This window comes from Choloepus didactylus, chromosome 22, assembly GCF_015220235.1.
Source record: "Choloepus didactylus isolate mChoDid1 chromosome 22, mChoDid1.pri, whole genome shotgun sequence".
Taxonomy (NCBI): Eukaryota; Metazoa; Chordata; class Mammalia; order Pilosa; family Megalonychidae; genus Choloepus; species Choloepus didactylus.
The window spans coordinates 42,696,555-42,723,861 of NC_051328.1; the positions used below are offsets into that span (position 1 = coordinate 42,696,555).

The following is a 27,307-nucleotide window of genomic DNA, read 5'->3' on the forward strand; positions in this document are numbered from 1 at the left end:
TTCACTTTAACTCAGGTCACTACGTTTATAACAAAAAATAAGAAAATAAAACACACGCATATCGCCCGACCCCACGGGTTAGCAGCCGGGGTGTGGGGCGTCTGCCGCAAACAGCAAGGCCCCGGGGCTCAGTAGTGTTGCTCGTGGGGGGCTGGAGTGTCCTGGAATCTGCCCCCCGAGGGGCGGCGGCTCGGTGCCTTCCAGAGGCCCAGTGTGCTCAGGCAGTGGGGGGAGAGACGACCCCTCTCTCCCCACCCCACCCTCACCCATCGCTCTAAAACTAATCACCCTCGTGGCATCTACCTAACCCAAAATTCAAGTTATAAAAATAATACAAATAAACTAGGGTGGGAAGGAAAAGACCCAAAAACAAAATAAAATAAAAGTCCATCCGCTCGTCGGAAACAGGCCCTTCCGCCGTCTGCCTGCTCCCCCAGGACGGGACTCGTACGGCGCCTGCTCGCCGGGGCGGCGGGGGCACGGGCAGCACTCGGCACGGCTGTCTGCATGAGGGGGCACCGGAGTTGCTTGCCAAGGGGTGGGTGTTTCAGAATGAGGTTCGTGTGTTTGCTCCCCTGCAGCGCCCCGTGTCTTGCTTACGTCTCCTGGGGGACCACCTCCATGAGCTTCTGGCAGAGGACGGTGGTGGAAACTGGGGGGGACAGGAAAACTGGGTTAGCACAAGGGCCACCAATTCCAAGTTCCCGGGGGGCTGGGTGGGACCCTCTGGCGGGCGGCTGCAGGCGGCTCCTCCCGGCCCACCTCGCCTTCCGCGGCTGTGAGAGCAGCTGGGACCCTGGTGACTGGTGAAGCCTCCTGGGTCTGTGTGTTTAACACGCGCGTGTGCAGCGTGAGCCCCCCTCCCGGGGCCCCGCCGGCCGCGCCAGCTCAGACGCAGAGGAACGGAGCTGTGCTCTGCCACGACCGCGCCACCCGTGAGGCGGGGCCGAGGACTCTGGTTCAAGGTGGGCGCTGAGCCCACCCTGCTCCTGCAGCACAACCCCAGGATGCACCCCCTGCCCTCCCCTGCTTGGTGACACCTGACCCTGCTGTCCTGTGGACAGGGTCAGCAAAAGGGCTGACCCCAAATCCCAGAACCTCAGAACATGACATTGTGGGCCCGAAGCCGACAGGACACATGGGGGTGACCACGTGATTATGGGGTGGGAGTGGAGTGCTGTGGCCACCCAGCGAGGGACACCGGGATGGCCGGAGCCATAAAGCCGGGAGAGGGAAGGGCCTCCGATGGAGCCCCCCGAGCTGAGAATGGGTTCTGGCCTGTCGGGCCACCAGCAAGGGACAAGCCTCAGAGCAGCCCCCAGAGATGCAGGCAGGAGCCCCCGGGACAACGGGCTTTTTCTGCTTGAGGCTCTTGGGGCACCTGGGGTGATTTACGGGGACCCCACAATCCCAGTCACCAGGCAGGCGGTCAGAATTCAGGGCCTGGAGCAGCCTTGCCCGCGGCACTGCCACCCACGGGTTTTCAAAGCTGCTTTCGGGGGTGAGTGCCAGGTCCCGATAGGTCCAGTCGCACAGCCTGTGCCCCCCGCCTGGGGGCAGCTACCTCCGGCTCTGGAGCTGCCTGCTGAGCGTGAGCCGGGGACCGCTGGGGCTTCTGTTTCCCGGCGGGCGCCCCTGTGCCGAGACTAACGGGAGCCAGGCTGGGCATTTTCTCCCTGAACTATGAGGGCCGGACACTGCTGGACACTGCGTGGGAGTGAGGCCCTGGGCCGGCCCAACACCAGGCGCTTGCCCTGCCCAGCAGCCCACTGTCCCGACCGTGGCCAGGGGCCGAGGAGCTGGGTCTGCAGCACGGGTGGGGGGTCCCAGCAGGGACCGCGGGGGCGGGATGCTCAGCCACCAACGGGAGCCACTCACAGATGCCCTGCAGGAGCCACTTGGGCTTGTCCTTCCAGCAGACGCCAACGAAGTACACGGGCAGGCCGCTGAGGATGATGGCGAAGCCAATGCCGCACTCCACGGGCGTCTTCCAGAAGGACACGGCGATGAGGAAGAGGCAGGCGAGGGTGAAGAACACCGGCAGGAGCAGGTTCACCTGCGGCAGGGGTGGGGCGTCGGGCCACAGGGCAGCGCCCAGGGGTGGCTCCCCCACAGCCGCCCCGGCCCGAGAGCACCTGACTCCCTGCCCCTGGGCCGGACGCCCTCACTGCAGCCGTCCCTGCCGCGCCGTCCAGCCGATGGCCCGTGTGGCCCTGAAGCCCGCCGGACCCCACCCCCCAGATGCTCCCTGCTCACCCTGCACGCCTCATACAGCTCCCCCGTCCCTCCGAGGTCCTCAGCTCTGCCTGACCGGAAACCCCACTGTCCTCTCGTGACGGGCCTTGCTTGCCTCTATTCTAGCGTTTACTGGAACCTGACTTACACGGGTCTGTCTCATCCCCGCTCCCCGGCACGTATCCCACCTGCGGCCAAGCCGTGATTAGAAGGAGAAAGTGCAAAACCCCAGCCAAGGAGGGGCACGTGCGGTAACTGGGAAGTCCTTGGGTGCCCCCGAGAGAGCTGCCTGCTTGGAGACCCCTCTGCAGACGAGAGGGGCCAATGGCGCCCGAGTGAGCAGCTGTAGCTGCCCCTTGGCAGGGAACACAGAGAACATGGGCCGTGAGGCGTGGGCAGGCCGAGCCGGGCGCAGGCACGAGGGGTCTCCCCTGGCCTTGGCGTCCCAGTGCGTGGGCTGGGTCCCCGTCCACAGGTGGGTTCACCCTGGGTCACATGGGGGCCGAGTACCCCACGACTGAGGGTTGGGTGGAGGAGCAGGCTGTCTGTGGACAGTGGGCAAGCCTAGGGCTCTCCAGTGGGCACCGAGCACCAGGAGCCAATGCCGGCCCCGCAGGGCAGACGCCCCCACGGCCCCGCTGACCCCCGTGAGCCCATGGGTTGTCTGCTGGGGCTCGGGAAGGAACCCTTCCTGCTAACTCGGCCGCAGGTGTCAGCGCTGAGGTGAGGCACCCATCGGGCAACCCCTCAAGGGGGAGGCGCGTGGAGCGCAGGGGCCCGGCCACACCTTTTCACGACAGCGTCTCTCTGGGGCTCATCTGGTTTCTCACGCTGCCCAGCTTTTGGAGCGGACGCCACGTGGGCGCACAGGAGGACGGGCAGCTCCACCCCCCCCCCCCCACTGCTGACGGGAACAGGCAGGGGCCAAGGCAACCCCCTTGTTCCCTCCCCGGGGACCCCACCCGAGGGGCCTTGGCAGGGAATGAGGAGTGGGCAGTCAGGGGCACCGGAGAGCAGCAGGACCAGCCGCAGCTGGGCCGCCTTCTCCCGCTGTCAGAGGAGCCCTCGGGTTGGGTTCCCAGGCTACGAGTCACTAGCCGCCTCCCCAGGACAGACGCGACGAGGAGGGGGTGGCCGCCTCAGCTGAGGCCCAGCTGCACCCCAGCCTCCTCCCGGGCAGTCTGAACTGCCCAACAGCCCACCCTAAAACTCGAGTCGCGCCACGCACCTGGAAGCCCCGTTCCAGCCAGGTAGAGCCGGTCCTCGAGGGCCCGACTGGCCCACACACCGCGTCGGGGCCCACCCGCCTCCGTCCCCCCACCACCCGCCCTCCACACCCCTGCTCCCCTCTCCACCCCCATCCACCTCCTCGCCCGCATTTCCAGGCGAGCACCGGCCTGGATGCTGTCCTGGCCCTGCCCCTCCCGGGACATCGGCTCTGGGCAGCAGAGGCTCCCGGGCTGTGAGGGGTGGGGGGCACACACCAGGGAGCCCTGCGGCCGCTGGCCCCAGCCCGGGCGCCCTCACCTTGATGGGCCGCTCCAGCTCGGGCTTCTTGAAACGCAGCCAGATCAAGCCGACGATGGCCAGTGCCACGCACAGCCAGTTGAAGAAGCTGAAGAAGTTGATGACGGAGAAGATGTCTTTGGAGAAGGCGTAGAGCAGGGTCATGACGCACTGGGGAGAGAGGGGCCGGTGAGCCCGGGCTGGGCGGGCGGGGAGCAGGCAGGGCCCTGCGCCTCTGGGGACGCCCCGGGACGGCCGCCCGCGCTGGCAGCTCCTGTTTGGGGACAGGCCCAGCCCGAGCAACGCAGCTCTGGTCACAGAGGTGTGGTGCTCGGTGCGGGAAGCCGGGCGCGGGGGCCATGGCTCCTGACCCCACTAACAGGCAGTGTCCAGGGCCAGTCAATCCCCAAGGGCACGGGGTATTTTCTGGGGGAGTGAAAGTGTTCAAAAACGGACCGGGACGATGAGTGCACAGCTCTGTGGCCACACTGAAAAGCACTGAATTATGCCCTTGAAGCGGGTAAACTACAGCTCAGCAGAGTTGCTAAAAAGAAGAAAGAGGTAAAGGTGACCCCCGAGAGGGGGGTGGAAACCGACACCACGGAGGTCCAGACAGGCACACACCGAACCCAGCGACCCACAGACCGCGGCTCCCCTGGGGAGCGCCCCCGTTATCAGGAATTACACACACACACCGATGCCATTTGCATCTTTTTTTTTTTTCCACAACCACCACATCTCATTGGAATGAAACGCTCTGAAGACCTGGCGCTTTGTGGCGCCCCGTGAGCGGGACGTGACGTGTGGACACGAGGAAATGCTGGGTTAGCACGTCTGCGCCTCAACCAGGTGCCGGCTGAGCTGGCTCTGCTCGCCGCCCGGTGCAGCCCCCACCCCGCCCTGCGCCGGCTCACGATGGGGCACCTCCACTGCCTTCTGGGGAGCCCTCTGGGGTCGGAGCCGCCACACGGACAATCCCGAGGGACACGTCCTTGTGCCTCTGAACGTCCTGGGGAGGGAGGAGCACGCCGGGCCGCGGGCTTACCGTGAACACGAGGGAGGGCACGGGGGTCAGGAGCCGCGGGTGGATCATGGAGAGGATGGAGGGCAGGTGGCCCTCCCGGGACCCCACGAAGAACAGCCTGTGGGAGCGCAGCGGGGTCAGCCTCGTGTCCGCTCCAGGGAAAAGCCGCCCACCCTGCGCCCACGGACAGAGCCCAGGGGGGACGTGAGCGTTTGCTGCGCCCGCCTGGGAGGCCTCAGGCCATGGCCCTCGGTGCCCTCGCCCGACCCGGCCGGCAGGGAGGAAAACGCAGGCCCGTGGCTCAGCCCAGCACCCCTCTGGGGAGTGGTCTGGGTGGTGGCCTTTCAGAAAAGTCTGGAAGGTCACACCAGCAGTCGGGCTACCTCTGGTGGGCTGTGGCAGGGTGAGGGGGAATTCACCTTTCATTGAGATACTTCAGCATTACTTGAACTTTAAAACAACTGTGTTTTACTCAATTGAGCAAAAACAAGCTTTCCAGACCGAGGCAAGAAGCGCTTGGCCTTCCACAATGGGTCTGAGCTGGCGCCCGTGTGGGCAGGTGGATGTGGAGAGACCCGGAGGCCCTGGGTACCCACCCGAGCACATGGAGAGACCCGGAGGCCCCGGGCACTCACCTCGAGGATGTGAAGAGGGACCCGTTGACGGAGCCGAAGCAGGACAAGCCCACAAAGACAGGGATGATCCAGGACATGACCCCCAGGTGATAGATCCCGAAGTCCTGGGAGGATGCGACCGAGGTAAGCCCCTTGCCCAGACGGCCCATGGGGCACAGTGCTGAGTGGGGAGGGCAGACACTGGGCCCTCCTCAGCCCCCCACGTCTCCCCCAGAGGGTGGAGGCCCCGTCACTGCAACCTGGCCGTGCCTGCACCACCCGTCACCCGCGGGGATAAGGAGGTCGCAGGGTGTGCCCGGGAAGCGGGTAAAGCCGTCCCAAAACCCCTGGTGCCCTGGACGGGAGCCCTCGCTGCCCCTGGCCGGGAGGGATGGGCCAGGCTGGGCTACCAGCTCACTGCCACCACGCTGTGCCACCTCAGTCCCAGCCACTGCCCAGCAGCCATCACGGCTCGCAGGACCTGGCTCCCGGTGACACTGCTCGGGAACGGCCAGCCCCAGCCCTTGGCAAACCCTCTTCTGGGTTTCAGCGCCTGGGCTGCCTCCCTCCCCTTGGAAGCCGGCGACGCTGGAAGGCCTTCGAGGCCGGTTCCATCACACGCTGCTTCTCGACCCTCCCACGCCCACGTCAGCAGCCCCAAGGGCACTCGCGGTCCACCCGGGCGGGGCAGGCCAGGAATGCGTCCCCACTCCACGCAGAGCGAGGCCACTCCCAACCTCTCCTGGGCTCGACCTGCTGGTTCTTTCCTTACACGTCCCTGAGGACGAGTCCCCTTCACCCCCCTCACCAGGGCCTCACCCGGGACCTCAAACAGCCGACACCCCCGGGGGCCGACTTAAAGCTGTCTGGGGTGGGCCTCGGGAGGGGGCTCTGCAGCCCCCATGACTGGCATGCACAGCCCGGGCTGAGGCCCACCGGCTCCAGCGTTCAGTCGGCTCGGCCCAGTGTGCCGCAGCCGTTTCCAGCAGGCGCTGATCACAGTGGAGTCAGGGGAGCCGGAGACGAGGTGGCTCTGCCCACCGGCCACCCCGGGCAAGGCCTTACCACGGCCACGGCCTCCGACTTCAGCATCTGCTCGGGGGACAGTGTGGTGAAGTAGGCCAGGTTTGTCAGCACGTACACCAGCGTGACGATGGGCATGGAGATGATGATGGCCAAGGGCAGGTTTCTGGAAGGCACGGAGGACACACACCATTAACTTGCAGCCTGGGGTGCAGGGGTGTCCCCAAGGCACAGGGAAAGGGCCGCAGTGGAGTGGCGACAGCACGGGCCTGGGCCCAGCCCTTGACTGCCCGCCTCAGCTTCCACAAGTTAGAAGGTTCCGGAGAGGCCCTGGCGCCCTGAACCTTCCACAATGGGCCCCCAGCATCCCCACAGCCTGCTTTGGAAGGTGGGGCACAGAGGCGTCTTGGGAAATCAGAGAGGCAGGAAGTTGCTGTTAAAATGTTATTTAGGTGTTCTCACCCCCCCAACACCTTGTCTTAATCCAAATTTAACGAGGTTTGTTAAGTGACAGGATCTGCACTTTGGAGAAAATGGAACAGAAGATCCCAGCCCCTCCCCCCAGCTGGGTGGCTGCGGCAACTTCTGTTTCTCTTTGCCGCTACCAGATCCCTCTTGGTCCTCAAAGCTGGGGGCAAGCCCCGTGGAGGGAGGCCTGCGTGGGGAAGTGGGTCCTTGGCAGATGAACTTGAGTTTGGGGTCAGGCCCTAGTCCCCCAATTAGAAAGCAGGAAGGCCAGTGCGGGGAGGGACGCCGGGACGGAGCTCCACGGTGGACAGCCGTGTCTGCCGCGGGCCCTGCGTTTGGGAGCAGAGGCCTGTGTGCCTGGCCTTGCCGGCTGCTAGACAAGTCCAAGAGCCGGCCAGGGGCACAGGAGAGTGTTTCCCCTCGGACGGCCGGGCCGTGCTGTCCTGTCCCAGGGGGACCTCAGCCAGCGGCAAACACCCCTCCCTTCCTGAACCTGAAACGAGGCCGCCCGAGCCGCCATGCTCCTGGCGATGGTCCCGCGTGTGCAGGCTTGACCCCCGCAGGTCCCTTCTGGTCCTCACCACCAACACGGTGGGGTGGGGGCACGAGCACCCCGGTTGTTCAGATGAGGAAAGCAGGGCTCAGGGAGGGGAGGGGTTGCCCTAGGAGCCTGTGCCGGGGGTCCTGGGCTGGGACTGGGCCCTGACCTGGGCTTGAGGCCCCATGCAGACGTGCTCCCGGGTCAGGAGGAGGCCGCACGACACTCCAGGGTCCTGTGGCCACTGCCGGCTCCTCAAAGCCCCCTCCTCGAGGCCACACCACCCAGAACCGCGCCTGTTGAGGCTGGGCCAACCCCAAGGACTACGCCCCCTCCTGCGTTCATGGAAAGGAACGTCTCCGTCTGTGCACGTACCTGTAGGGGTTTATCATCTCCTCTGTGACAAAATTCAAGTAATTCCTATAACAAAAAGCAGAGTTTAAACACACCTTCCTTCAATGATCACCAGGGACAAAATGAAAGCAGATTAATGGGGAGCCCCTGGCTGTCTTCGGTGCCCACCCCCCCGCCCGGGCCTCATCATCAGCTAGCAGTCAGGGGACGAGGCCTCTGCTGGAACAGCAGCAAATCCCTGCAAGAACCCTGATGCTGAGCCCCCCACATTCCCCTCCTTCCTCCTCCCCCTGCAGGGGCAGCTAACCCCGCCTCAGAGGCGGATGAGTAGCTCAGGCCGAGCTGGCCTCACCCTCCCTCCCTCTCTGTCCTTGGATACCGGCTGGGGATGTAGCTCAAGTCCCAGTGACCACTGAGTTTTGGGTGTTGGCTTCCAGATCTCCTGCGGGCTAAAGGCTACAGGGAAAGAAACTCAGAGGGCAGCCACGGGGGTCCCTGAGCAATTCTGCTCGTCCAGGAGGACCTGAACGCAAAGGCGGATTTGGCGGGCAATTTGGGATGTGGATAATCGAGTGTCTGCTCTGAGGCTCTGCTACTCCCACTGTGTAGGCCCTGGGGTGTCCCTCTCCACTGGCTGGCCTGCCTTCCGGCATCTTCCCTCACCTGCTGGCCACGGCAGCAGTTCTCGTGTCCCTGTGCTCTCACCCTGCCCTGTGTAGCCTGGCCGTAGGGCAGAGGCCACACGGTTAGGGACCCAGAGGGACAGGAGTGCTGAGGACGGCCGCAGCCCCCTGCTCCCGGCACTGCCTCTGAAGGCTGGAAGAGGTTTAGAACCACCGGGTCCCAGCTTCCTAAGCCCAGTGCTTCCTGTCAGCGAAGGCAGGAGTGTATGGGCGGGGCCCATGGGGCTCAGAAGAGCACCCAGGGTGGCTTCGGGCTCCCTCAGTCCTTTCTCGGGATGACTAGCTCAGAGCAGCTCCCGGAGAGAGCACCTGCTGCTCCAGCCTATACGCTCTCTCTGAACCGCCCGAGGGTGTCCAAGAGGTGAGATTTCTGGACACTTCAGGGCCTGTATATTCCAAGGCTGACAGACCTAGACATTCCAGAACCTACCATCCTCCATAGGCAAAGAGGCCGCTGTATAACGCCAACACAATGTTCCCCACGTCCAACTTGGTGCCTTCAAATGAGAACTTGGGATCCAGATTTGACACGTCCCCTGGCAGAGATCAAAGAGTAAGGAATGTGGGGTCAGAGAGCTCTGCTGAGGTCACCCTACAAGTTCCAGAATATTCTTAGCGCAAAACACATTAACAAACAAAAATGCTGGGGTGAGGGTTTTTCATTGCCACAAATTAAATGCACCTGCTGATGTGCTGGCCCCAAACTCTTCCCAGATGTGTCCTGGGTGGGAATGGGCAGTAACGGGGTGGGTGGGCTCCTCCCAAGACGGCAGGAGTGTGGCCCCGAGAGAGGCCCTGGGCCATAACCCCAAGGAGTTTGGGGGAGAAAACAGCCCCTGGGTTAGCCTCAGCCCCCCGTGGTGAGCCGGAGCACCCCTCACCCATCCCGTCTACAGAGCGAGGGCCAAAGCTCCCTGCCCTTAGGGCCCCCACCCAGAGACCAGGACGGGCGCTGTTTCGGTGGCTCCGGGCGTGGACACCGGGCAGTGCTGTCCTCACAGCCCGGACGAGCCCAGGGCTCTTGCTCATGTGCGGGACTGTGCGGTCGCCGGGCCTGGCTCTGGAGTGCGGTTCTCAGCCCCAGGTGCCAGCTCTGCTCCCCCCTCCGGGGGCATTTGTGATGTCTGGAGGTGTTCCTGTGCTGGGTGGGGGCTGCTGGCATTGAGTGGGTGGAGCCCCACAAAGCCCAGGACGGCTGTGGGCCAAGGTTGGGGGTCTTCACACCACCCCATGGCCTCCCCTGCCTCGCTGCCCAGGAGAAGGCCACGACCCCGTCACGGAGGACCCCAAGAAAGAAGAGAACAGAGGGGACGGCCGGTTCTCCACCTGGCACCCCTGCTTCCTGGTGCACAGGGAACGGCTCAGCCCGGAGACGACCTGCTGTGACCTGACGACAGGCCCAAGCGCTCACGTCACCTAAGCTCGGGGACCAGCAGGGCCACCTCCCACCGCCCGGGCCCCCTGGAATCCGGGGAGCTGGGCAGGGAGAATTCAAAGGTCCTGGGAGCCGATTTCACTCAGACACGACCCCCGGGTGGCGAGACATCACGGCCTCTGGGGAGAGCTCCCGAGCTGCCAGCGAGGCTGGGGGCGGGGCTGGAGGCAATGGCGGAAAGTGCCAGAAGGTCAGGTACGCTCCCCCGACAAGGCTCAGAGGGTGGGCTGCGAGCAAGCTCCTCCCTGTGCATCCACCACGCCGGAACCTTCTGCCCTCAGTCCCCTTTGACCCTTCAGGAGTCTCCGAGACAATATTCAAGGACCAGAGCCCACGGTGCCACTGCCCTCTCCACCCGCCCTGGCTGCACCGTCCTGGCGAGCACGTAACGTGCCATGGCCATCAGGAGGAGACGGCTTGGAGGCTGAGCGCCATGGCACGGGCACCGAGTTCCCACCTCTTGGCAAGCAGCCACGCGGGAGGCACGTGGCCCCGGACTCTTCCCTGTTGAGCGTGTGGGGCCAGTGCGGTGGCGTGGTGCTGCCGGACGATGCCATGTGGCTCTGGGGCGCCGCCCCACCCTGCACCTGCCCTGGCCCGTGCCTGTGGCATCAGGGCAGAGGCCGCCCCTCCCCACCCCCCATGGGGTGCACAGGACCGGAGCCGCCACCAGGGGAACGTGTCCCCAGCTCCCTCCCTGCCCGGGCACGCGGCTGGCTGCTGGGACGCCTGTGCCGTTCCACCCTGCCTGCTGCCCGGGAACGGTGACGGGTGAGGATTTGGGTTCAGAGGGGAAGGCCGAGGCAAGGACATGCCTGCTCACCATGGCCAACGTCTGTCCATCAGGTCTGTCGGTCTTTGTTTTTAACTCCTTATTTCTAAACCTGCCCCTCTGCTTTGAGATTAGCCATGAGCCTCAAATCCTGGCCAGAAAGCGGCTTTTGGAGTCCCACTGGCTCTAAGAGACCCTGAGGCCTGTCCCCCCAGCCCGGGCTCGGCTGCCGCCCCCTCACATCCTCCCACACCCAGGCCCGGCAGCATGGGGGCGGCGGGAAAAGCCCAGATTCCTGCCTCTTGGCTACCCCCCGGAGCAGGCACCAAGCAGGTGGTTTCGGAACCTGCTGTAACGCTGGAGGCTGAACCAGCACACACTGTGGCAGGCCTGGCAGAAGGACTCAGCTAAAAACTATCAAAGAGCCAGAGAAATAAAGAGCCAGCCCTCCCTCAAACGCTACTTTATCACCAAAGCTCCGTCACAAGCCCTTCCCGGCACAGAACACTCTGCCACGGCTGCTGCAAACAAATACCACGTGCCCGCTGGTGACATCCAGGCAAAGCCCCTGACGGCCCCGGGACAGGCAGGAGCGGGGCGGGAGGGGAGGCCCCAGGGCACGGGCAGCAGGTGCTGGGCGCACAGAACCCTCCTGGTTCCAGCAGCCTGAGCTCCCGAGGGCGCGTCCTCCCAGGGCCCCGGAGGTCGGGAAATCTGTTGGCACATTTTTATTGGCGGCTGGAGGCAGCACCGCTGCTTTTTTTTCTTTCTTGGCTGAACCCAAAGGGGGTCCCCTAGGATCCAGTGTTGGGGGGAAGCCTCCCCTCCTTGGGCCCCTATGGCCTGGCTGGGAAAGTCTGCGGTGGGCTGGGGAGGTGGTGGGGTCCCCCAGGCTCTCCTGGGCAGCAGCACGCCTCTCCTTTCAGCCCCCCACATGCCCCGTCCCCGAGACAGCAGTGTCCTTCACGTCTAACCCCCGTGCCCCTCCACCCCCAGGCCGGTCGGCTCTGGGCCCCCCAGTGGGCGTCTCCAGGCAAGGCGCTCATGGGCTTCAGTAGGAGCCAGCAGGAGAAGTAGAAAAAGGGGTGTTTCTGCGAGGCCCCCCAGAAACTTCCATTGTAACAACAGCCTCCCCGTGCCAGGCACGCAAGGGGCCTCATGTCCTTCCAGGGGAGGAAACCGAGGCTCAGAGACAGCCCCGGCCCGGGCCAGGGTCCCAGGCAGGATGGGGGCCTGGGCCTCGTTGCCTCCTGTGCCCCTCCCCGCTCTCCTCTGCTCGTGCTCCCTGTGAAAGCTCAGCCGCCCGCCTGCATCTGAGCATTAGGTGAGGATTCCAGGGGATTCCAGGGGATTGTGGAGGATTCTGACCACTCAGCAGGGCGGGTCTGAGGCTCGGGGCCTTGTGGCCAGGAAGGGGGCTGGGGGCTGGGAGGTGAGCCCTCCACGTCCTCCTGGTGCCCAGGGCCCGACGCCGGCACAGCCCAAGAACCAAGGTTTTCTGTCCATTTGGGACAAAATGTAAAGAGCACATCTCGCTCCTGCGTGGGAGGGACAGCGAGCACTTGCAAGCTCTTTTATCTGCCCCACTGTCCCGTCCACCTGCAGCTCCTCGGGGACAGCTCAGTCTGTTCCCACTGCCGTCCACGTGGCTGGGATGCTCCCTCCTGTGTCCTGCACCCCAAGGCCAGGCCTCACGGGTGCGGGGGAGCCCTCAGCAAGGCCGAGAGCAGGGCAGCCCGGGCGGGGCGCCTACACAAGGGTCCTCGGGCTCCGTCTGCCACACGGCCCAGCTGGCTGTGCCCCCAGCCTCACCTGCCCACTCTGGCCGCCCCACAGGCCCACCCATGCATAACAGGACATCCAACTGGCCCCGAAACGGTGAAGCATATGCAGTCCATCCCCCCACCCTGTCCCGAGAACGCAAGATGGACCTGAAGCTCCTGTAACCCGAGGCCCCGCAGGCCCGGCCCCCGCCCCAGCCGCAAGCTCCCCAAGCCCAGCTCTGCCCATGCAGGCCTGGGTGCCGCCATCCCCATCCGAGCTGACCCTCAGCTCCCAGACAGGTGCCTCCTCCTCACCCTACAAGCTTGACAGCCCTGCAGGGACTGCCCTGCTCTGGTCTCAAAGCCCATCCACACCCTCCCCACTGGACTTGACGTGCCATGAGACGCCTGCTCAAGGGTGGCTGGGCCCTCTGCCCTCTGCCCAGTTCTCCACTCAGTGCCAGCATGCAGATCCGGAAGAAAGAGCAGATGATGCTCACGGCTACCAGCGGAGGTCCTATGACCCTCTCTTGACCAATGGGGAAACTGAGGCAGCAAAGCCATGGGTGCTGCCCAAGGTGTGTAGCTGACAAACAGCAGTGCTGGACCTGAACCTGAGTGGTGACCCCCACAGCCCAAGGCCTTTCTGAGCCCCCGGGGTCTGCCAGGGGCAGGCTGAGCCGGAAAGCAGCTGGCCCCGGGTGAGGGCACCCAGGTGAGAGAGAAGCAAAGGGGGTGGGCTGAATGGGTGTGCGAGCATGGCTGCCCTCCCCAACCCAGGCAGCAGCCACGGCCGGGCTGCGCGCAGTTGGAGCAAAGAGTCTGCTCTGCCCTGGGGGCTCGGTGCCGTCCCACTGGTGATTGGCGTGGGGGGTGGGCAGGGTGCCCTGGGAGAAATGCCCGACGCTTGCCCGGGGAGGAAGTGGTCAGCGTTTCCCACAATGCACCTTCTTTAGGCAAAGGCACTCATCTGGGAGCAAACAAGCAGATCTCCCAGACAAAAAGGGAGCAGGAATTTTGCAGACTGTGCTGAGTCCCCAAGATTAGAAAGGAATGGTATGAGGGGGGTTTGGGGGGAGCCAACAGAATTACAAACACATTATGCATTCAAGCGGAACAAAAGGTCTTTGCTGTCCCAACTGAAACTTGTTTTTACAAAAAGATCCGTCCCCCACTCCTCAATTCCTCTTCTGTCTTTTATCTACTCGTTCCAGCCAGCAAATACTTCACGAGCAAATCGCCCACCAGACGCCTGTCCTGGCCGCACAGGCCTGGGGGACATAGGATGGATTCCTTCATTTGCCCATAAAAATCCAACCATCGGACCCAAGCGGCTCGAGACTCTGAGTGGGGGGCAGGGGGGGGGCATGTCTGGGTCTGTGGGGGCCTAACCCGGCTGGGGTCTTCAGAGAATGTGCTGGAACGTAGAGTCCCAGGAAGGCCCTCCGAGCACAGTGAGGGCACAGTGCACCGAGCCACAGGTCAGGGGCAGCTTACATCCGGCCCAGGCCTCCTTGGGGTGCCTGGGTGGCACCTCACCCCCCAGTCCGGGGCTCCTGACGCCCCTCGGCTCACAGACCCCGCCAGGTGCGGCCTGTGGGGTGCAGTGGGAGCGTGGATGCCCGCAGTGCCGTCCACAGAGGCCAGTCGGGTGTTGAGACGTTTCTCTCTTCAATGACGATGATGAAGGCAGCAGCTGACCAGTGTCGGGGCGGGCAGGTGCCAGTGTCCTGCAAACGCCTCTGCTGAGGGAAGGCCGCCCGAGCCTGGGAAGGCTGCTTCTGACACCCAGGTCTGTGCCCGAGGCAGGAACCGCAGTGCCCACGGCTACTCCAGTGCCCCCAACCCGTAGTGGCCGCGTCTCTGCGCAGGCACATTGCTCCTCGGGGGCCTCCCCGGGGCTCCCACCGACGGGCCAGGCTCCTCAGGCAGCCCCTGGTCTGAACGGTGCCCGTCCCAGCCATGGGGCCTTCAGTGGGGAGAGTGAGGCATGAGGCCCGGCTTTGGACGCGGGGCCTACACGGGCGAGGGAAGGTGCTGGCAGGCGGCAGGCCCAGCTCAGCCTTCCTCTCCCTGGGAGCCCGGGGCGGGGGCAGGTTCCCTCCCTCACCGAGCCACGGAGGGCAAGGACCCCATCCGAGGGCCACTGTGAGGATGAGCTGCTCAGGCAGGCAGCGGGCCCTGTGTGCTGGGCTGTTGGCCAGGCTCCCACCTGCCCCCTCGGCTTGCTGCGCCCTCCCTGCCGGGCCTCTGCCTGGGACCGGACCGAGGATGGTGGTGCTCTGAGGTGGAGGCGCCTGCTCCAGGGCACACATGGCCACTTGGCAGGGACAGCTCGGCCCTGACCCCCACAGGAGCCCGTGCTAGGGGCCCAGCCCTCCCTCCTGGAGGGGCTCCCAGTGCCCTCGCTGGGCCGAATGGACCCCCCCCCCCACAACACTGTGGCCTTGAATCAGCTGCTTGGGCACTGGGGGAGGTGGTGGGGTGAGAAGTCTGTCCCACGGGGACTCCGTCCTGCCTGCCGGGGACTCGGGAGGCTGCTGGCCAGGGCAGCCACTCGCACTGCCCGCAGCTGCCCCATGTGGGGGGCGGCCTCCCCAGAGAGAGGGGCTGCAGGCCAGGCCCCAGAAGAGGGTGGCCAGATCGGGGTGCTGTGGCGGGCCCAGCTGCCCACACTGGGATGGTACTAAATAAACAGACACAGACGCCGCAGGGCAGGACCCGCTGAAGCCAGGCGGGTACCCGGCAAGACGGGCCACCCCACCTGGACACACGCCCACGAGAAACAGGAACTCAGGTCCATTGTCTGTAAAGACAAGGAACATGGAAACGGCCACACGCCCACCCACGAACGACAAGTAAAACTGGGTGTGGTCCCGTGACCCAGCTCCAAGCGGCACGGCCCTGCGGACGGTGACGTGGACCGAAGCAGACAAAGGGGAGGGCAGCCCGGTGGTGGCTTCAGTTCATGGAGTCAGGCACAGGGATCCCCGCGGGTCACCCAGGCACAGGGACCCCCCCCCCCCCATGGCCTCTTGGGTGGCCTCAGGGACGAGGCCCATGGTGGGGCTGAGCTCGGGGGGCGAGTCCCCACTCATACGGAGACCAGGCCGGCCCCTCATCGACACGAGCCTGAGCTTGGGGGGCTGACGGGCCAGATCCGCTGCTCCCTGTCCCCCTGACACATGTGCTGATGTGATGTCTTCATGTTCCGAAGGCCTTGCCCTCCAGGTCCCCAGGGAGACTCCAGGACGTGCAGGATAAGGACCCAGGACAGCGTGACCCGGCTTGAACCCCCCGACAGTCAAACGAGAGCCCCGGGCACTAGGGCGGCAGGCCCAGCAGCCCCCCACTATTTGCCAGGATGCAGGCCGGGGGCGGCAGGCTGTCCGGCCTCTGGACACAGGGTGCAGCCGAGCCGCGCGCACTTACCCCTCCCGATCTGCACGAAGCCCAGCAGGATGATCAGGGCCAGCGCCAGGAGCTTGGCGGCAGCGAAGGCGTCCTGGACGCGGGTGGCGGCCTTCACGCTGTAGCAGTTCACAGCCGTGAGCAGCACTGGGGAGAGAGACGGGGGGCGGCGAGTCAGCAGACGAGCACATGGCAACGCGATGGCCAAGCTCGCCCTCGGGGCTTGTGGACGAGCGGCCGGCCTCACACCCACCTGCTCTGCAACCGGGGGCTGCTCCCCTGCCCACCTGCTGGCCCCAGGTAACGCCCAGGTGTCCTCGGCGCGGGGAGGAGAGCGGCGCATGCCAACACCTGCTGTTCCAACAGCGCACACTGAGACTCAAAACTCGCCCCCCACGTTCTACAGACGCCCGCCCGATGCGACACAGTGGTCCGAGACCAGAGGGGACGCTCGGGGACAGAGACCAGCAACCGGCCGAGGCCCCAGGTGAGGGTGTCTTGGTGCAGACGGCACTGGGCAGGGGCGAGGGGGTGGGCAAGGGTGGCTGGCACCCCAGGGGCTTCGGGAGCATGGGTGGGGGCACCAAACCGAGACTAGCCAACAGCAGGCCACGGGCCCTCCTGACCGCCTCAGAGGGTGCAGACCACCCCAGGAAGGGCACCCCAGCCTGGACCCAAGCAGAGACTGTTGGTAAGAATGGGGGGTGGGTGGGGAGGGAGACACAGACACACAGTTGTCCTTGTGAGCCGGGGGGCAGCACACGGGCCGGGTTGGCACCAAGAAGGCCCAGGACTCAGAGGCAGCACCGCAGGGGGGCCCAGGAGCCAGGCTCAAGCTCAGAAGAATGGAACCGACCCCAGGCAGGCAACCAGGCACAAGCTGCCCCATCAGACCTGCTCCCAGGCCTCAGTTTCCCCTCCTGGGAAAGGATGGGCTGGGCTGGGCAGCTCTCCAAGTCCCAGCACGGGCACGTCCTCCAGCTGGATGGACCTGGGACACCCGGCCCCAGCGCTCCCGCCTGGTCCTGCCACCCCCTCCCCAGCCCCACACATCCCCCCTCCCCAAGCATCAGCCAAGGAAGACCAGGCTCCGATCTCCTGGGATGGAGGTGAGCGGTCGGAAATGGACCTCACACCCCCCAGGGCCCAGTCCGGGCTCAACAAATGCTCCAGGGCACGGGCGGGACCCTTGGGCACCCGTAGGAGCCCACCCAGAGCTGGGGAGGGGTCTGAGGAGAGCCAGAGGGGGAGGGAGGGGCTGGTCCTTAGGGGCTCAGCCGGACAGGATGCAACTTCCATGAAAACAAAACCTCCGTGAACACGAAGCCGTCTTGGCTTCCTGGAACCTTCCACAGCCCCCCGGGCCGATCCAAGTGGCCAGCCGGGTGGGAGCACTCTCACCAACAATCAGTGGGCCGGGGGCACTGGGACGGACAGGGCACCCACCCAGCCCCGCTCCCCCAACAGAAGTGACCCTTGGCAAGGGTAGTGTGGCCTCGCGGGCCCCTGGCCACATCCTGACGCCTACAATTACAGTTTGAGAATCGGCTTCAAGAAATGTACTCGCATGAATGAGCCGGACGAGAGCCAGGTGGAAGGCAAGGGGTGTCCTGCATGTGCTCAGCTCTCCCCGAAGGTGACCGACGCCTCGCGGCTCTGTCCGTGGACAGCTCTAGGGGTGTGTGATCACAGGCCGAGGCGGGACCGGCACCAAGAAAGTTTAGGAAGAAGGTTTGCGAGGTGGTCACTAGAGCCGCTGCTGATGGCCGAGGCCAGGCTGTGTGGCCCTGGGGTGCACTGGGGGGGGATGGCCCTTAGGATGGACGTGGTGGGCGCTGTCACCCGCCCCGCAGAGGGGCTCGGAGGCCCAGAGGGGTGCTGGCCAAGGCCCCCAGACTGTGTCCCTGGATCTCTGGGGCCACCTGGAGCCCCCAACCCCTAGCACTGAGAGTCAAGGGCACAGGGGAGAGGGAGGGTCAGGCCTCCAGGGCCACCCAAAGCTCTGTTGGGGCTGGGACCCAACCAGGGGCCCTGGAGGGGCCTGAGGTTCAGAGACTGTCTTCCCCACCAGCCGACAGGTGCTGCGGGTGGGGGCAGGGCTGGGCCAACAGGTGCCCGGGGCTGGGTGCTGGGGTCGGGTGTGGGGCTGACGGGTGCCCGGGGCTCACTGTCCGCTCGGGGCTGAAGACCCCTGGACCCTGACACACACAGGCCCTGCCATAAACGCCCACCATGGGGGAGGTCAGGGCCGCCCGGTGAGGGGTGGGACGGGCTCCAGGTCACAGAACAACGGGGGCTTTGTCACATTCCATTTCCTTCATGACAAGAACTGAAACACACAACAAGGTTTTCACAGTCACCGACTCTGGGAGATGGGTAAACAGGCAGTTTGTTATCCTCCCTGGTGTTCTTTTTTAAAAAGTTCCTAAACAGAAGATAACCTTAAGACATCAATTCCTCTGGACCCGGGGCTTTCTCAGCCTTAGAAGTGAGCCACGGCGGGGGGGCCCAGCTGCTGAGCCCCCCAGCCTGTCCACCCTGCCGAGCGGGCACCGCGTATGCCTCCGATATGGACCCCAAGGGTGGGCAGCTGTGGCCAGAGGCTGAGGGACTCACAGCCCCCCTGCAGGACATGGGGGACAGGGGCACCCCGATGTGGCCGGTGGCGGCACTGGCTGGAAGCCAGCCCTCTCCTGCACCCCCAGATAAGCACAGCTGCTGCGGGAGATAAAGGCAGTGCTGTCACAGAAGAGCTGTGCCCAGGCCGGGTGAGACGGTCGGGGCCAGCCGGGGACCCTGCCACGCAGGCATCGCCCCGGCCCCCCCACCCTAAGGGTTCACCGGAACCCCTACCCCAAGAACAGCGTCATTTTCTGGGGGTGCCTTGGTGGTGGGAAGTGCTGCATCATGATGGCAGGAGCCCCTCGCAGACACCCTCGCCCCTGCCGCAGCCCCAGGGGGATCTGGTCATGTGCCCCCCACACCCACCCTGGCTGAGCTGAGGCGGCCACCGCTGGGGCACAGCACCAGGGGGCTCTTCCACCAGTGAGGCCTGGACTCCCTCCCTCTGCTCTCTGATGCCGACTTCACAGGGTGCCCAGGAGGCGCCCCAAGGAGCACAGGGTGCCCAGACATGGGGGGCATGCACCCCACATCCCTGGACAAAATGCTCACCTGCTCCTGGCTGTGCAGACTTGTCCCTAAAGCTCCCGAGTCCGGGCCCTGCATCCCGGTGGACCCCCCTCCAGCCCAGTTTCCCCAGCTGCACCCCTGGTCCTCCCCACTCCCCAGGACCCCCCCCCCACCCAGGGCCGCTGCACCCAGACCCCCGCGGCCCGGCCGGCCCATGACGTGGGTGCCGAGTCCCCAGCACAGCCACCTCAGGCCACCGTCCTTGCATGTTTCCGCTGAGTCTCAGATCCGCCGCCTCCTGCCCCGTCTCCCTGGCAGGGGAGGCTGGAAGGGCAAGGACGGGCTGCTTTCATTTCACTGACTTCCCCGACTCGGGCATTCAGAGGCCTCGTGGGGACCCGGCTGCACTGCCTCAGGATTTGGGGGCCCCCAGCCCATGGAGAAGGGGTGCCGGGCCGTGCAGGGCTGCCTCTGAAGACCCCGTCTCGCCAACGATAACGCCGTCACCTTGAGCTCAGGAGGTGGTGCCAGCCCCAGGAGCCCTCTGGAGCCACGGCATCCTGCCCAGCTGCCCCCCACTCCCGACACGCACCCCAGCCCCCCACCTGGACGCAAGAACTCCTGGGCTGCGATGGCCGCCACCCGTCCCTGGGCACAAAGGTCAGCGCTGGGCACAACGGGGACGAGCCTGCACCAGATGGAAGGGTGCGTGCATGTGCACACGTGTGTGTCGCTGGGAGGGCCAGCCCAGGCACAGCCAGGGACCCTCCCGCACGACGGCATGTGGGCAGGTGGGCTCAGCCCTGCCCCGAGCACAACCCTCCCTCAGGCCGAGGCCCCCAACCCCGCAGCCCGCCCCGCCCACCCGGGCCCTGCTGGACGGAACAAGCCTCGTCAGTAAACCCGGAGGGGGTCGCTCTGCCCACTGCCCCCGGACGGGGCACCCGGCACACTCACAAGTTCCGCAAAAGGGTCTTTCAAAAGCACAGGGCGCTCCAGCCAGCTGTGAACACCCTCCGGGACTGACTGGTCCTTCTCGGCTGTTCGTTAGTGAAAATGTTCTCTTATACCCAAGGAAGGCAGTGACCAATGCCCTCCCCGAGACTCGCTGAGACACCCCAAAGGTGCTGGGAAGCTGGCGGGACAGCACCTCATATACAAAGGAACCCCCTGGTCCCAAGAGACCAGGACGCAACTTCTGAAAACCGCAGTCAAAGCCCCCAGTGGGAAAAGCGTTTCAAGGCACAAGGGCCTGGGAGCCAGTGACCGGCCGTGGCCTGCTGCCTGCCAGCCCCAGGTCCGAGCCCCTCGGTGACAGCACCGGATGCCTGAACGGTCCATCCTGTGCTGTTTAATGTCTCCTCTTCCTCCAGTACCAGATGATTATGAAATCCAAACGAACTTCTTACATGGGGGAAAAAAAAGAACAGGGAGCTCTCTCAGTCTTCTAGGGGATCTCAACAAAAAGCCCATCCTCGGGGCAGGTGGGCCCGGCCGCCACGCCAGGCTGGGGAGGGCCGGGGGAGGTGGCGGGGGGCTTCGTGAGCCCCAGGAAGCATGGCCGAGCTCAGGGCCGCCGACCACGGCTTCACTGCAGCCCGGGGACCAGGGCCAGGGCAGGGCGGCCAGAGAGAGCCAGGCTAACCCGGCCAGAGCCGGCCCCACACACGCAACTCCTGGAAGGCGCAGCCTGTGGACACGGGCCCAGGGCTCCACTCTCAGCGAGGGAGGGAGAGAGACAGAAAGACAGGGAGAGACGGAGGGAGAGAAAAGGAGAGAGAGAGACTGGCTCTGCGTTGTTTTCTGCCCCGGATTCATCGTCCACTAGGCACGGGAGCCCTGAGCCCAGTGGGTACTCAATAAACATGGGTTTTCTTGGGGTCTGTGCCTCCCTGCTGGCTCCCCAAAAATCTAAATGTGCCCTGGGGCTTGGCGCAGGGCTTCCTCCTGCCTGCTCCACTACAGCCCCCCCCCCCCCCCCCGCCTTCCCCAGCAGTGGGGCCCTATCCTCTCCGGAAACACCTCCACGGGTCTCTCCCGGCCAGGGCGCGTCGGGGCCCCTTAGAACCCAGGTTCTGACCCGGCTGACAAAGCCATCGGCACCGCCAGGGGCAGCAACAAGGCCGCCTCTTTCCAGAAGGGCCAGATGCTCGTCCCCCGCCCTCGGGGGCCCGCTCGCACCACCTTCCAACCCCCTCAGCCTTCCAGCCCCCTCACACCCATCAGCAGAGATCCTCACAAAACGGGGCGAAAGGAGGCGATGCCCAGGGCGGGGGTTGGAAGGGGCCCGGAGGCTCCGAGGAAGCGGGGGCCACCTCTCCACTTGTGGAGGGGCCGGAAGGGACCCTCAAGCTCCCGCCCCCACCTCTCGTCCTCCCCTGGCTTTCCGCAGAAATTGCTGGAAGGCCAGTGCCACTGTTTCCTGCTCCCTGCACCCAGCGCTGAGCCCCCCGGCCCCTCGGCTCGCCCGGGGAAGGGGCAGAAGCGCCGACACCCTCATTTCCCAGCAGGCCCAAAGAGGCCCAATTAGGAAACCCTGCACCCGCCCTGCCGAGCCCCGGGGTAGGCAGGAAACCAGAGGGCAGCTCTGCTGCTTTACGCGCTTTCTGAGGCGGGTGCCCTGCTGGGAACAGGCTTCCCGGGGGCTGTGGCGCCAGGAAACAGCCCCACAGGAAGGAGGACCCCCCCCAGCTCTGAAACCAGGCCCCCGTCTCCTGACAGGCAAGTTTCCCAACTCATCGAAGCCCCCGCTCACCAGGGTCCGGGGGGGCACGTGCCACGGCCTGCGGAGCCTATCGCCCGGGCCCAGGCAGCTGGCACGTGGGAGGCACTCGGCGATAAGGGGCCTCCACCTCCACTAAACGGGGCAGTGTGCAGCCGTGGCCGGAACGCCCTGCCCCACACATCCTTGAATCCTCCATCCCTCCAAGGGCTACGGTTTTGTGAACAGAGAAGAACAGGAGAGGGAGCCAAGGTTGGAGCAACTAATCCAATGCCCATGGGGCTCAGAGAGGCTGTCCCACTTGCCCAAAGTCACACAGCAAGAGCCCAGCTCTGGCTGCCCATCAGAACCATCAGGCACCCCCTGTACCCCGATTCTGCCTTAATAGGTCGGGGGTAGGCCTGGGTCTCAGCCTGAGTGAGGCAGGGCTGGGACACCAGTGAGGGGCAACTCCCACAGGGCCACAGCTCCCCTCCCTGGCTCCCCCAATGGGCCCCGCAGCCCCTGGCCAGGTGTGGCTCGGTGGCGCCTGCTGGCCTCTGCTTCCCAGCAGCCCCTCCGCTAACTGACCCCTGGCCACAACAGGTTACCAGTTCCCATGCCGCCTGCTGCCGCCACCCCCTGCTGCCCCAAATCACGCAGCTGGAGGGCCGGCGCCGGCCCGACCAGGCCTTCCCAGGGCTCCAGGCTCTCTCCAGCTGCCTCAGGCTCTTGGGGTGCCTTTGAAGGGGCCAGATGGAAGCCAGGCCAGGGGGCACGAGGGTTCCCGGAGCTGAGGTCCACACTGGCCTGTGCTCGGGGACAAAGCACGGGGCTGGCTACAGTCCCCAGTGGATGCGAACCTCAGCCCCGCAGCGCTCACCGCACTTCTGTGCCAGCCCCGCGTGAGCAGCTCCCACACGGCACGTTCCAGCAGCAGCAGATGCCAATGCACTGAGCCCAGGGTGACGCACAGCACGCACTTGGTCGCATGCCAACCCAGAGAGCCCAGGTGGGCAGTCCAGCGAGCAAACCTCGGCACCGTGCTCATGGCGGATGGGGAAGGTGTAGCTTCCCTGGTACCCGGGTGGCTGGCCCAGGGAACATGGGTGCAGTGGCCTGGGGCTGCAGGGGTCCTCGGAGGCTGCTGGACAGGGCCGCTCAGCGAGCACATTCGCAGAGAGATTTCCAGGGAGATGAAAGGCCTCTTGGGGCCTCCCTTTAAGACCACTCGCCAGGGGCAGGCTGAGGGGTGCTGCTCCTGGCTCCCAGGGGGGCTGTCCCCGAAGCTCGGCCGCAGACCAGACTCTGGATGCACGCATCCTCACCCCGGGCCGACCAGGCACCTGCCACCCTCGCAGGAGACGCGGCCTTGTGTCCCACGCCAAAGACTGCAAACAGCGGCTCAGCGGGCAGGCGCGTGCCCAGGACCAGCACACAGCCCCGGGCCCCAAGCCCACCGCTGCCTCAGTCTCCCTGAACCGTAAACGTGGGCAAGGACAGCGCCTATTTCAAAAGCTGTGATGGGGCTATGTCAGGGCCTCCATCTGGACCGAGGCCAGGGGTGGGGGGCCGTGAGCCCCAAGTGACTCATGCAATCTGGTCTGATCGCACCTTTGCACACGTTCCTGCAGATTCCGGACATACCATGGGATCGCCAAAGGGGGCTGTGATCCAGGAAGGACACGGTGCCCAGAATCTGGCTCCTCTGGAGTCATGTGGGCTGTGGCCCACCTCCCGTGGGTCTCAGCTCCTACCCCATGACTCGGCGTGACTGCCCGATGGCCGGTGGCACTGTCAGTCTGGCCGGAAGCGGATACGGCACCGACGGCTCCAGGCTGCTGACTGCACTCAGCTCACCCTGGGCTGCAAGGGTGCCCGGGGCCTCTGCCACAGGTGGCACGTGTCTACAAAGCCTACAGTGCTCACCGGTTTGCCAAGGCCCCACCGTGCCAGCCTGGCTGGAGGCACAGGGCCCAGTGTGGGCACCCCGCAGGGACCCCCCTCGAGGTCCCCTCCACTCTCCTCCCCTCTCCGCTCACGAGGGCGGGTTCTAGGGCTGGCCGAGGCATCAGGACAGGCGCGGCACTGCGAGAAGGGCTCTCACACACGCAGAACGCGTCAAACACGTGGCCTCCCGGAACCCTCACCGACACCCGTTTACAGGAACGGACACAGGCTCGGGAGGGTCTGGGTGCAACAGAGCCCGGGTCTGCCCACCTGCTGCCCATGCTCCTCACCCGGACACAGGGAGGGAAGCCCCGTCCAAGGTCATCTGCCTGTAGGCACACAGCCGCCGAGGCCACCCCACACCCCAGTCTGGACACACCAGCCCGAGGCACGGTCGGCGTGGGTGAGGAGGCTGCATCGTGGGTCCGCGGCAGCCGCATCAGAGCCCACGAGGTGCTTCTGGACCCCACGCCACCTGCCGGAAGGGCGCTCCAGGACCACATGGCCCCTGCACAGCCAGCAGCCTGCCCCGGTTCTGAAAGATGGGTGCACGGTGGCTGCCCACCCACCGGACAGGGGCGGGGGAGAGCGGAGGGGGGCGACCCCGCAGGCCCCAGCCCCAGACACCTCCTGTCTCGACAACAGTGGCCGCAACTCAGACAGGTCCAGATCCCTTTCCTACAACTTGGCAGAGTCTGGGAAGGAGAGCCTGTCCAGGCCCCTTCTTCCGACGGCTCCCGTCTCTAGCGAAGGACTCGAGCAGGTCCGGGGCTGCGTTCCCGAGCCCCAAGAGCTGCCGCCGTGCAGAGCTCGCCCTGGGCCAGGCCTTCGGCCGCGCCCTTACATACGCGACCCTGAGACGATGCTACTGTGCCCATTTCACAGAGGGGAACGCTAAGGCCCCAGACCAAATCCCAGACCCAAAAGGACCGTTTGGAAGCTACTTACAAGGTCTGAATCATAATTAAAAGCCACGTCATCAAAAAAGAAATCTCAGGAACGTGCTAACTGGTTCAGTATCTTTGGAAAGTTTGGAAAGTGCTCTGGCTGTCAGATCCAAGCCCACGCACCTTGGCTCCAGAGGCCCCCCTCTGGGTACGCAACCGATGGCCAAGTTCTAGAAGTTCCGCCCCTGCCCATTTGCAGGAAGCCGGGTGTGTGGTGGTCTTCACAGCAATGCTGGGTTAGACAAAGCAAGGATGAGGACCCCCAGTGCCCTCCATGGGGCAGCGAGCAGATCTCTGTACTGCTGCGGAAACTTCAAAATCATTTTAGGCTTAAAGAAGGGGGGAGGCAGAAAACCATTTGTACGTTATGATCCATTTAGATTTAATAAAAATAAGCAAACTCTGTATTTGTAGCAGAGAAAAGCTCTGGGAAGCTGCATTCCACCCTGTGAGCAGGAGTGATGGGGCAGGACGGGGTGCGTGGGGGGCAGCCACGAGGAGCAATGGGGGCTCCTGCGTTCCAACTTCCACGGGGATTTTTATAGGATGATGTAGTCATGCATTATTTGTTTTTGTGTTTTTTTTAATTAGAAAAAGAAAACTAGAAAACCCCTACCCTAAAGGTCCCTTCCGCCGGCCAAAGCAGCATTGCCCACGGCATCGTCAGGAGACAGAGGCTGGGAACCCGGTGTTCCGTTTTAAATACGTTACCTATGTCATCACATACTGGCTAAAACATTAAACAGCACCTAGCAGCGATGGAGACTGGACAGTTTTGTCTCGTCACGACTCTCTTTTAGAGGCTCTCTTTTCCTTGCTCAGTCTGATGCACCATCCAACGCATTCACAGTGGGACAGACACATGCAGGCCGCTCACCCCAACTGCTTAGCTTGTCAAGTGTCCCAGCACCCACGCCTCTGCCAATCGGAAGCCCCCCCCATATACCCCAAGGAACTGCAATCCTCTTTCATAAAACCACCCCCAAACCATAAACTCAGCTCTGCTGGCCCTGTATTTATGCATGCTAGGAAGATCCAGGCAAAGCCCTAAATCAGGTGGCAGCTCTTGATGCAAATAAATAAATCTGGTCTCAGATGTGGGCAGGGCTCCAACGCAAACCGCAGCCCTTCACGGCTCCTTAGAGGCTGGCCAAGAGGGAGGCTTGAAAACCGCCAAGTGCTCCCCAACCACCCAAAATACGAAATCACGTGGATTTGTTAGGAGTGAAGTTTTTCCGAATCCCCCAGGAGAAAACTGCAAAAAGTAGCCATGTGCCCTGGCCCGGCCCACTCTTCTGCTGACATATCAGGGCCCTCCCTGCCCGTGCCCTGTCAGAGCCGTGTCCAGCAAGAGGACCGTGCCCTGTGGCTGCTTCTGGGCACCCCTTAGGGCCCCTGCACCCGCATTTGACTGCCTGCAGCCAGGCACCCCGCTCCTTAGGGCCCAGCCCCCTTCAGGGGAGCAAACACTGCCGTTTGTCGGAGCCACCATGACCAAGATCCGGGGAAAATTGCATCACTTTTAGTATGAATAAGCCCGCCTCACCCATTCCTGGCTAGCCGGTCTGGAGATGGCAACGAATGAATGAAAAATTAAAAAAAAAGTTAGCTGCCCTTTCCGGCTCCAAGTCCCCGAGTCCTGAGGGCCCCGGGGGGTTGGGGGGTTGGGGCAACGCCGGATGGTCCACGTGGGCAAGGGGCTGCGCTCATGGCGCAGGGCCCACGGCTGGCGCCTCCGCTCACAAAGATCAGCCCAGCGCCCCCCGGGGGGCTCTGGGGGCTCTGAGCGGGGACCCTGCTGCCTGTTTCTCTGCGGCCTCCCCGGGGCCGCCGGGACCCCCGGGAACGAACGAATGGAACCCACGCGGGAGCTCGCGCGCAGGTCTCCAGCCCAGAAACGCGGGGACGCGGGGCGGCCAGGGGGTGTCCGGGGCGCGCCCTCCCTCCCCCGCGGCCCCACTCACACACGCAGAGGCAGGCCACGAGCTTGGCGGCCTCCTCGGGCACCGGGCAGGTGGGGAAGAGCGGCTTGAGCAGGTAGGTGGCGAAGACGAGCGCCACGATGTACTGCGAGGAGGGCCGGATGATGAGCAGCTCGATCCAGAGCTTGAGGAAGGCGGGCAGCGAGCCGTAGACCTCCAGCATGTAGGCGTAGTCGCCGCCCGACTTGGAGATGGTGGTGCCCAGCTCGGCGTAGCAGAGCGCGCCCACGATGGAGAAGACGCCGCACGCGGCCCACACCACCAGCGCCAGCCCCGGCGAGCCCGCCTCCTTGAGCACGCCGGTGGGCGTCACGAAGATGCCCGAGCCGATGATGGTGCCCACGATGATGGCCACGCCGTTGAGCAGCGTGAGGGAGCGCTGCAGGCTCACACCCGCGTCCCCCGCCGCGCCGCCCGCGCGCCGCGCCGCCAGCATCCGCTCGCGCGCCTGCCGCTCCTCCTCCCCGGCCGCCGGCGCCGCCGCCGCGTGCCGCTTCAGGGCCGCGCCCGCCATGGCGCCGCGCTCGGCCGGAGCCTCGGGCCTGGGACGCGGCGCGGCTGCGCGCGGACGGGGAGAAGCGGCCGCGGGCCCAGACCCCGGCGTCAGCGCCCGCGCGCTTTATGGCCGCCGGCCGGCCGGCCCCGCCCCGCCCCGGACACGCCCACCGCGGGCCACGCCCACCGCAGGCCCCGCCCCGGTCCCTCCGGCCCCGCCCCCGGCCCGCCTCCGCGCACGTGGGCGGGCGGCGTGGCCCCCAAAGCCCCTCGC

The 27,307-nt window shown here is 65.0% G+C and overlaps 1 protein-coding gene across 1 annotated transcript; it reads right to left on the minus strand.

The window, feature by feature from the left end:
* SLC7A5 (solute carrier family 7 member 5) lies at positions 1 to 27,136 on the minus strand. Its single transcript, XM_037816164.1, has 10 exons — positions 26,521 to 27,136; positions 15,848 to 15,973; positions 8,876 to 8,981; positions 7,784 to 7,828; positions 6,445 to 6,568; positions 5,401 to 5,504; positions 4,787 to 4,883; positions 3,763 to 3,912; positions 1,879 to 2,056; positions 1 to 652 (listed from the first exon to the last, which is right to left on the minus strand). Exons 1-10 carry the CDS (start codon positions 27,050 to 27,052, stop codon positions 597 to 599), a joined length of 1,518 nt encoding a protein of 505 aa, XP_037672092.1. The 5' UTR covers positions 27,053 to 27,136; the 3' UTR covers positions 1 to 596.
* Positions 27,137 to 27,307: the final 171 nt, after the last annotated feature.